General features: G+C 46.6%; 1 protein-coding gene across 8 annotated transcripts in view; it reads right to left on the reverse strand.

The window, feature by feature from the left end:
• Positions 1–2,955: 2,955 nt before the first annotated feature.
• KPNA6 (karyopherin subunit alpha 6) overlaps positions 2,956–11,097 on the reverse strand; it is a 55,988-nt gene continuing 47,846 nt past the window's right edge. For all 8 annotated transcript variants that reach the window (XM_008273776.4, XM_008273777.4, XM_070078842.1 and 5 more), the window contains 4 exons: positions 10,673–10,798; positions 10,244–10,371; positions 8,723–8,901; positions 2,956–7,986 (listed from right to left, as the gene is read on the reverse strand). In XM_008273776.4, the coding sequence (XP_008271998.1) occupies positions 7,799–7,986; positions 8,723–8,901; positions 10,244–10,371; positions 10,673–10,798 (621 nt within the window). In that variant the 3' untranslated portion in view covers positions 2,956–7,798. The remainder of the gene's footprint in view (positions 7,987–8,722; positions 8,902–10,243; positions 10,372–10,672; positions 10,799–11,097) is intronic.

The following is an 11,097-nucleotide window of genomic DNA, read 5'->3' on the forward strand; positions in this document are numbered from 1 at the left end:
TTACCACTTTGTACACTTTATTTGTGCCAGCACTTGGAATGTGTATCTGTGCATGAGTAAGAAAATTAATGGAGGCAGGTGCTGTGGCGCAGCGGGTTAACGCCCTGACCTGAAGCGCTGGCATCCCATACGGGCGCCGGTTTAAGTCCCAGCTGCTCCACTTCTGATCCAGCTCTCTGCTGTGGCCTGGGAAAGCAGAAGATGGCTCAAGTCCTTGGGCCCCTGCACCCATGTGGGAGACCAGGAAGAAGCTCCTGGCTCCTGATGGGCGCAGCTCCAGCTGTTGCGGCCAATTGGGGAGTGAACCAGTGGATGGAAGACCCCCCTCCCCCGCCTCTCCTCTCTCTGTGTAACTCTGCCTTTCAAATAAATAAATCTTTAAAAAAGATTAATGGAATAAAAAAATTAATGCTTCCCTTACCCACATCACACACATAGGAAACCTGGGTGCCCCAGCTGTTGTGGCCATTTGGGGAGTCATCCTGCAGATGGGGGACGTTGATCTCTCCTGTATAATTCTGCCTGTGAAATAAATCTAAACAACAACCTGAGGCTCAGAAAGGTTTGGGAGCCAGGTCTCTTGAAACCCAAGGCTTTATCTATAGAAAAGCAGGTTGGTGTAGCAGGTGAAGCTGCCACTTGTGATGCCAGCATCAAATATATTGCAGTGCCAGTTGAAGTCTTCACTGTTCCACTTCTGATCCAGCTTCCTGGTAATCCGCCTGGGAAAGCAACTGAAGATGGCCTAAATGCTTGGTCTCCTTCCACCCATGTGGGAGACCTGTATGGAGCTTTTGGTTTATGACTTCAACCTGGTCCCACCTAAGCTATTGTAGCCATTTGGGGAATGACACAGCATACAGAAAATTTCTGCTTTCCAAATCTTAAATTGGGGCCAGTGCTATGGCACAGCGGATAAAGTCACTGCCTGCAGTGTTGGCTTCCCATATGGGCGCCGATATGAGTCCCAACCGCTCCACTTCTGATCCAGTTCTCTGCCATGGCCTGGGAAAGCAGAAGATGGCCCAAGTCCTTGGTCCCCTGCACCCACATGGGAGACCCGGAAGAAACTCCTGGCTCCAGATCAGCTCCAGCTCTGGCTGTTGAGACCATTTGGGGAGTGAACCAGCGGATGGAAGACTTCTCTCTCTGCCTCTGCCTCTCTAACTCTCAAATAAATAAATAAATAAATAAATAAAAAACCTTGAAATTTCCTGAGGCAACATATAAATCAAGCCTTGATGGATTTCCATAGGAAGTGTTCCAGGCAGATAAAGAACTTAATAACCAAGCAAAGGTATGCATGGGGGTGGAGCTTGCAGCAGGAAGGGTCAATGCTAGTTTACAAGGGCCAGCTGGGTATTATGAGTAGGCCAAAGAATCAGAACATTTGATAGAAATATGGATTTAAGTTACCTTTTGCTGGGGTCAGTGGTGTGGTGTAGAAGGTTAAGCCTCTGCCTGCGTTGCCAGCATCCCACATGTGTGTCTGTCAGGACTGCTCCTCTTCCAATCCTCTGCTAGTAGCCTGGGAAAGCAGTGGATGGCCCAAGTGCCTGGGCCCCTGCACCCATGTAGGAGACCTGGATGGAGCTCCTCCTGGTTCCTGACTTTGGATTGGTCCAGCTCCAGCTGTAGTGACCATTTGGGGAGTGAACCAGCAGATGAAGACCTCTCTCATCTGTAACTCTGCCTCTCATTCCCTCCCTCACTCCCTCCCTTTCTCTCTGTTCACTCCTCAATTGGCCACAATGGCCGGAGCTGTGCTGATCCAAAGCCAGGAGCCAGGAGCTTCCTCCGGGTCTCCCACAGGGGTGAAGGAGCCCAAGGACTTGGGCCATCCTCTATTGCTTTCCCAGGCCACAGCAGAGAGCTGGATCAGATTGTGGAGCAGCCAGGACTCGAACTGGTGCCCACATGGGATGCTGGAGCTTCAGGCCAGGGCATTAACCCACTGCACCACAGCGCCGGCTCCAAATAAATCAATCTTTTAAAAAAAGTTACCTTTTGCTTTGCTATAATCACCTACTAGACTTGGGGGTAACTGGCAGTGATGGTGCGTGTACTAGAGAGCAGCTCTTGCAGACCATTGCCAAGCAGAAACTCAGGCCTCATGGTTCCAGGTAGTTATTTTAAAAGTGCATTTTTTTAAAAAAATATTGGCAACCAATTAAAACTTTATACTGCCAACCAAAACCTTCCTTGTGGGTTCAATTTTTGATTGCTTTTCCAAAAAATTCCTAAGTTTTGCTTTAGGAATTGACCTAAACTGAAAGTGTTATCTGTGAACTATTTAACCTCAGCAGACTCAATGGATTGTGAAGAGGTGCTGAATCTGGAGTGGTCAAAACCTTTTAGGCACACCTGGAGCAGCCATTTGGCATAATTATCAAGGCACCACTTGGTATGTGCACATTGCTTAATCAAAGGACTTCAGTTCCAATTCCAGCTCCCCAGGGACAGCAGGTGATGGCTCAAGTGGCTGGATTCCTGCCACCATGGGGAGACCTGGATTGAGTTTCTGGCTCTGGCTCTGGCCTGGCCCAGCCCTGGCTGTTGTGGGCATTTAGGCAGTGAGTCAGCCATGGGACATCTGTCTCTCTGCCCTTCAAATAAATAATAACAACAAAAAAATCTTTATCAGTGGTTGCTGGGGTGGGACAGGAAAGAGGGCTCCCCAAGGCGCATGTGGAGGCAATGGATTTATTTATGTTTCCTACCTTTATTTTGGTGGTTTTGTGGGTGCATATTATATCTCGTTATAAAATTGTACACTTAAAATATGCACAATTCACTGTATGTCAACTACATTTCAATAAAGTCAATTTTACAAAACATTTATGGCAAGAACTGATCTAGTTCTTATTTCTATTGTTAAGCTACAAGTTTCGATATCCTCTCATACATTTCCAAAAACTGAAGTCTGTCAGCCCCCAACCAAAGACGACTATTCAGAACTTTGCAACAGGTTTTTATTTTTGCTTTACATCTATTACAGTGTTTGAAACCTAAAGAAATACATTTTCTCTTCAAATTTGGATGTGTATATAAATATCATTTGTCTGGACTCAGCACACTCAATGCCACGGTTTCTTGGCCTATGTCTGCTCTGAAATCATCAAGCTTTGTCTCTCTACCCAGGGGCCCTGAGAACATGGAAAATAGCCAGTTTATAGTTCTTAGAAAAATAAAAGCAAATGAATTCAGAAAGAAAGAAAAGGATTTATCTTCCTAGGGTCCTTAGCAGGAAACCCAAGCTGTTCTTGGGAAATATCCAGTCTGTTAGGTAGTTGGGACCTCACACCCCTTCCCTTAAAAGCTTAAAGGAGTTCTCACAAAAGCTGGCTAAAAAAAGCCAGTACACAAATCCATGGCCTAAGGTTCGGTATAGGTGCGGACTCCTGGAAGATGTCCTCTGAAGGCAACAGGCCCCAGCCAGTCTGAGGATTCTGAGCTCTGACTTCTTTCCTGGCTCCCAGGGCATGACATATAGTTCTCTCCTATGAAACCCAAGGACTCAAACTGGACCGACTAGGAGAGCAGATTAGCATTTGGCAGAGGGGTTCGGATATGAGCTAATGTGGAGACCCTGGATCAGGCAGGCCAGAAGCAGCTGGGTACGCCCTAACCCGCTGAAGACACAGTACACAACCCTTTTTCCCTTAGGTTGCTCTGGACCCAAAATTTAACACTGCCTCTCCTAACTCATGGCCAGTTTTGCTCCTGCACATAGCCCAAGACCGAAGTTTAACGGCCTCTCAGAGGAAAAGAAACAGCTTCAATTCACAGATTAGGTTGGTTTTGACCTCAAATTCTTCCCTTGCCATGGTCTTTATTTGGGAGTGGGTCTAGAGGATGGACAATGGGATAATTCAATCACTCATCAAAGCCCTGGCTAAGGAACAGCTAGTACCCACCACGTGGATGACTACAGGGCCAAATTCTCAGCCTGCTGGCTTAACAAACGGAACCTAAAAACACAGAAAAAAATGCTGGACAAGGTTGGTCGAGAAAGTACAAACCTAAATGGCTGAGGAAGAAACCTACTCTGAGCAACCTGTGTCTCACACTCACTGCCAGGTAGTACTGCCGAAAAATGTGGCCGCTGGTCATGAGCACCTCCTGTGGTTTGAGTCTTGTGCCCTTCCCCACCTGCCAGGAAACAGATACACATACTTCTGAGGATCCCAGCTAGTCTAACCTTCTTCCTGGTCCAGGGATGTCTGCAGGGACCCACAGAAACTGATCCCTGCCTTCAACTGAGAACCCAGAATCAGTCTACAAGATGAATCCACTGAGAAATAACCAAGATGATGGATACCAAGCTGCACCGAGTCTAGGGGAGAAGAGATGAAGCCTGAACAAGAGCTGCGGCCTTCAGAGAGGGGCCCGTGGGGTGAGGAGGTTAGTATTGCGAGGCTTTCCTCTTCTCTACTAGCTTGCTAGAAAAAGCTTTGCTACAAACAGCAGGTAGACATGAGAAAATAGAAATAGAGCTGAACCCACTAGATGGTTTTCATTTTAACTGGTTTGGCTTGAGAGGAATACAGTCTTCTTCCTTCCCTCAAATAGATGCAACAGCAGTTAGAATCTGTGTAGGGATTCTGGAAAGCAGGTTCCATGGCAAAGAGAGTCAGTGTGGTAGAGCTAAGGATTCTAGGTAAGGGGGAATATCCCAAAGGTCCCAGAAAGCTGAGGTCATCAACATATCTCCTTGGAACGGTCATTTGTGCCCACTGACCCAAGTAACCAGCTGGCCACCTGAGGGTGAAATCCATGTGGTTTTACCAAAAGACTGCAGCTAACATCAAAGCCAGGCAGTCACTCAGTGGGAACAGCTGGGAAACGAAGGTATGTCTCTGGGACCAGAAACCCTGTTGGGACTCAAGAAGATGCCTATAGGGGCTGGCAATAAATAGCTGGCACTGTTCAAGAGTACTAGAAAATGTTAGCTAAGAAAAAGGCCTGCTATCCTCTTCAGCAATGCCTAGATACTGCTACCCCTTCAGAAATCTTAAGTGAATAAATGGGCCACAGGCCAAGAAATGAGGATTCTCAAAACATGCCTTGACCTGGGCTATTCCCTGCAGCAGGTCAGCAAGCCCCTGTCCTGGCAGTAAGCACTCAGAAACCCATCACAAAGCTTTCAACCCAGGACCTGGTTCCAGAAGGGAGCTGCTCATGAAGATTGGCTCTTCTTAAGATGGCCAAAGGAGAGGAGGAGACACAAAAGATGAACTCACTGTGGGCTGCAGGAACTTCATCTGTGGACCGAAAGCGGTTTGAGGAAGATAACAGGGAAACATGCTCTAGAGAAGACCCAAAGAGAAGCTCCTAAAGGCCGCCCTTCTCCAATGAGAAATATGTCCCCACACTGTGCCATCAGTAGCATTTATCCTTTGAAGCCCTTAGAGAAAACGTGCTTTAAGCAGCAGCCAGGTGACTAACAGTCTTCCAGGTACAGGACCCAGATCTGAAGTCAAAGTGTATCTTGGAGGAGCAGTTGGTAAGACAGGATGTATGTTTCACACTAAGAATTAAATGTCAGGAACTTAACTGTTGCCTGAAATGTACAAGGTAGACACTTCCAAGTTGCTCTTCCTTTGGGGCAAGGATGATGTGGGGACAGGGGTGCTTTTATTTGAACTGTAGAATAATTCTGTAGTGGATCAGTAGGTCAAGTGCGAAAGCTCCTGCCCCTTGGTTTCCTGGAAGATTGGGGGTTGGCAGTCCCCCCCACTAATGAATGGCACCTGATTCACCAAGGCAGCACGATTTGGTGGGATTTTTCACTGGCAATTGCCCGCCCCAAACCACCTTTACCCAGAAAATGGCTTGGACTGAAACCTCAACACTAGGAAGAGAGGGCAAATTCAAGACCAAAGCCCTTGAAACTTGAGATCTTATCTAAGCATAGGGGGATGGGTTTCACCTGAGCTCAAGGGAATGCACAGGAGCGGGAGCAAGAATGACACTGTTTCTGGGGGAAAGAAAAGTACAGCCTGGGACAGGACACCCCTGACTGATCACACCGGGGAGGTGGCACAGACTATGCCTTTAGCCCCTAACAGGTCTACACTTAGCTCACAACTTCCTCTACCCCACACCCCAACAGCTTGGCTGTAATATCACTCCACTACCTTTACTCAAAAAGAAAGGCATTTAGATTCTAATTATCATGAGGAAGGGAAAACCCAAACCAGATGCAAGGATCCCATACAGGAAAAATACCAAAAGCTCTCAAAGTTATTCTGGCTGCTGGGTTTCTGTGATAATAGGAGAGGCAGCCATGCAGGATAATGTATGTGGACAACAGCCTTTGAGATTGGATTTGGGAAAGCAGACGGCTCTCTGGCAGGATGGGGACTAGAGTGATAGACTTCATGAGGCCCTGAGGCCACCTCGCTCCCTACAGGTACAATCAGACCCAGCTGACTTGCTTTATAAAGTTCCAGAGCTGAGGGTTGGTCCCAGGTGGCGGCCCAGAATCCAGGCAGAGAGGAAAAAGACCAAGCTCAGGCCTCCTGAGTGAGGGAGCTTCCACATCCCTTGTTGGTCTTCCTCACAGTGTCCTAATTACAGAAATTATAGACAGCTCTTCCTTTTGAGACCAATTAAGATTGACCTACCTAATATATAGAATATAAAAAAATACAGAACTTTTTGACATTCTCTCCTTTGGAAGTAAAATATACATGATCCAACTATGGAAGAGGAAGAAGGAAGGCCAAAGGCAGGGATCCCTGACTATCCCAATACATGACACTCTCACTCCAACCTCCTCTCTGCAACTTGTAGGTCACCAGAGCAGGCCCTTCTCCTCAGGAGAAGGAGGGACTGCAGCCCCCTGTCTTGAGCTCAGGAGAAAATACAGCCACCTCGGAGGTTCATTCTCCTCCGAGGGGAATTTTCAAGTAAACATATGAAGTTGGGTCGCACCATTTGGAAGGTGGATAGGAAACATGGGATCAGTAGCTACACATGGGGAAGCCCCGACTAAAGGCCTGTGCTCCTCCACTCCCTCCATGGGGACAGGGACCCCAGGAGAGCGAGGGGGATCTCCCAAACTAAAGAGGTCTGGGCAAAGGGTCAGAGGGAGGGGGAGGCCTCTGTCTCATGGTGGCCTCCCCATCAACCTCTAGTCCCAGAAATTGCTGGCAGCTGGGATTCCTAAAATGAGGAACTCATGGCTCTTGGGAAGAGCAATCTTAATACAAGAAAAAATGTGCAAAAGAAAAAAATTAAATAACTCAATCCAAGCATACAAGATTAATATTCCGTCTGAGCAAGAACACTTTGTTTGGATTTCTCCCCTCCCCCGCCCTCCCACCTCCCACCTCTGGAATATTCCATCTGCTCAAGTACCCAAGATAAGAGTTACACAATCAGGGCAGACGACTGGGAAGGATGAAGGAAGATAAAAGGGAAGGAAGTCACCATTAAAGAAAAAAAGAAAAAACAAAAATAAAAAAAGGTGCAAATTGATTACCTCAGTCCTCCTTTGTCTACCCCTGGGCTCCTGGGTTAAAGACATGTGTGCAGCCAAAATATAGTGTAAGGAAGAAAACCCAACACGTCCCCTTCTTGTCACAAAACCCAAATGTGAGCCTCAGATGGTTCTGTGTGTCCAGAGGGTGTTCCCTCCAGGGAAGGGGCGGAGCAGGTCGAGAGCACAGTCTCCAGGACAGCAGAGGTGTGTGGTGGCTGACGGTGGGGGGCTGGCTCCCTGCCCACCAGAGGGCTGCTCTTCTGCTGATTGGTGATGCTCCCCAGCCCTTCCCCTCCCCGGAGGCAGACATTATAGCTGGAAGCCCTCCATGGGGGCCTCAGGCTGCTGGAAGATGAACTGCTGTTGCGTTTCATCCACTTGGGGAGCCAGGCTGCTATCATCGTCTTCTACGCCGAAATAGTGCTCAATGAGGTCGAAGGCCTTCTGGTAGATCTCTTGGTTCTCATGGCTCTGGAGAAACTCAATTTTATCCAAGCCTATGGTGACAAAAAGGGGAGAGAGTGCAGTGTGAGTGCTTTCCTACAGGTCCCTGAAGCATTTCCTGTTTTTCCTTCCTTGAGGTATGTTAGTATTTACAAACACAAGTAACATAACCAGATCACTCTTTTTGACCTGAAAAAGGACAGCCAACATCTCTTACCCAAGCTACAGAACCCCCAAAGAGATCAAAATGTCAATTACAAATGAGAAATTCTAGTCCTGATTCTGCTTTAAACAAGCTACATGAGCCAGCAAATTGTAAGCTTCTCATGAAATGAGTGATGAGTCAGTCAGTCTAGCACTCTTATAGGAACTCATTCCTCCCATCCCTCCTGATCCTGATCAGTTCTGGGTTTTATTCTTTGTATCTGTACTACAGCTACTTACCAGGTAGAACATAACTGAAAGGGAACTGATTGTTCCTCAGAGGGAAAAGGAATGGGTGGGATGAAACCCTGGATTCAAAAGACAACCCCAAATCCAAATCTCAGCTCTACCCTTGCTACTTACAGGCCAGTTATTCCCATGGAACACTCGAAACCCTGTGGATGGTAGAATTTGGCTAGAGATGGGTTCTTCACTAATTTTAGAGACACAGACAAAAGTCTCACGGAAACTAGATGCTTCCCACATTCCTTGCACACACACCACCTCACATACTGTTCCGGAGGCCTGAAGTCCCAAGGCTTGAAATACGCAAGGCATAGGTGAGGCTGAAGAAAGGGCACATACCATAGGCTTCCTCAATGAGACCACAGTAGGGATTGACCCCTGAGCCGCTGCGTTTGCCCTCCTGCTCTCCAAGCCGTAGGATGTTCTCCAGTCCATTGAGGGCCACTTGCACAATCTTTGAATCCATCACAGTCAGCAAGTCACACAGAGGTTTGATGCAGCCCAATGAGACCAGATATCTAGGGGCCAGAAACCACATAAGTTATAATTTAATATAGGGTAAGTGCCTTGGCCTATGGGTCCCCTTATACATGTCAACACTTCCAGCAATCAATTCTCACTGAGACTTGATAAACAACTATGCACTGCCTATCCCAATCTCTCCACTGCCTATCCCAATCTCTCCATCTTCTCTGCTGGTCCAGTTTATCTCACATGTGGAAACTACCAGATTCTTCTTCCTTGTTGCTAAGGTCACCACAGCTGTAACATTACCACTCTGAACACAGCATTTCCCTGTTTAAAAGTTTTCACGGGCTTCCCATTTCCCTGAAGTCCAAGTCCTGTGGTACAACAGACTTTCTACAATGTGGCTTTTACCTCTTTTTCTGGCTCTGCTTCCCACTGTTCCCTTCTAAGAACACTTATTCTAGGCAAACCTGTAAAGGTCTCCAGGTTTCTCATTCTTGTACCTTTACTTCTGTTAGTCTCATCTAAAAGGCCTTTTGCAGTCCTCTACTTATCCTTCAATGCTTTACTCATTTAATCCTTTGTATATAAGGTTTTATATACTACTGTTAGCAGGCTACAGGCAGAAGAGACACTTATCTAACTATCTACTGCTCCTACTAAGGCTCAGAGAATGGAAACTAAAAGTTCACACACATAAAACAGCTTGCTATTTACTTCTCTCAGGTGTCATTCACAAAAGTGATTTCCCAAAGAAACTGCTTTGAGACACAGCAAAGTTCCCCTTCCTTTGTAAGGCTAATTGAGAATCACAACGATTTCAGTTCTCTAGAGGATAGGGAGATGGACCCTTGCATCATAGATTTCTGTGCTCCAGGAAGGAAATAAGGTACAACAAATCATAGACTAAAGGAATCTATTCCAGAATCCAGTGTTGCTATACAGCTTAACCATTACTAAGAGGTAGACTTATCCCAGCAAAAGCAGTTTGGAAGTCATATTTAAACTAGGAGCAAAAGACGGCATATCTCATTCAAGACAATGGGAAAGGAATGTCGTAGGGGCCGATGCTGTGATACAGTGGGTTAAACAGCCACCTGCAGCAGCAACATCCCATTATGGGCGCCGGTTGGAGTCCTGGCTGTTCCATGTCTGATCCAGCTCTCTGTTAGTTCACCCAGGAGAGCAGCGGAAGATGGCAAGATGGCCCAAGTAGCTGGACCTCTACAACCACGTGGGAAACCCAAATGAAGCTCTTAGTTCCTGGCTTTGGTCTGGCCCAGCCCTGGTTATTACCACTATTTGGGGATTGATCCAGCAGATGGGAATCTCTCTCTTTCAAATAAATAAATATATCTTTAAAGATAAAATTAAAAAAAAAGAATGTGATACCTGATCTGCTCAGGGGTTCCTCCTGATGTGGCATTGGTGATGGCCCAGGCAGCCTCTTTTCTTGTTCGGAACTCTGCTTTCTGAAGGATTTCAATCAACACAGGGAAGATATTTGCATCTATGACAGCCTGAGAGAGATTGGGGGCAGGAGATGGAGGAAGAAAGTTACTTCAGGAGAAAGCTAATTCAGCCACAAAATCAGCTGAGACTCACGTATCCTTCCCTCTACTTGGGGCTCTCCTTGATTGTTCCCACAAGTAACAGGCTATAGAGAAACCCAACTTTGGCTACAGAGAATCTCAGAACACACTAGTAGCACACACTAACCCCAATTTTTAAGGAGAAACACATTCTTTCTGGAAAATGTCTCACAACCTCCCATATGTTTCCATGCTTGCCCATATCCCTCAACTTCTCTGCCTATTCTACCTGTATTTGAGCCCTATTGCCAGCAGTAATATTTGAAATGGTCCAGCAAGCTTCCTTCCGGATTGACTCCTTGGGGCTGCTCAGTAGGTGGAGGAGGCAAGGAAGGGCTGAACAGTTGAGAATGACCTAGAACACCAAAAGCACAGGAAACAAAAAGTTAGATAAATTGGACTAAGTCAAAACCAAAAACAAGTGTATCAAGATACCTGGCTCTTACATCCATTTGGGAAATATAACATCTCTCTCTAAAGAATTCCTACAACAAAAGAAGAAAAAAAATCTTCCCCCAAAGAACTCAACTGAAAAATGAGCAAATGGGGAGGGCATTTGGTACAGTACTTAAGACACTACTTAGGACACCAACATCCATTATCGGGCTACCTGAGTTTGAGTCCCAGCTATACTCCCAATCCAGCACACCCACA

The sequence above is a fragment of the Oryctolagus cuniculus genome, chromosome 7, assembly GCF_964237555.1.
Source record: "Oryctolagus cuniculus chromosome 7, mOryCun1.1, whole genome shotgun sequence".
NCBI lineage: Eukaryota > Metazoa > Chordata > Mammalia > Lagomorpha > Leporidae > Oryctolagus > Oryctolagus cuniculus.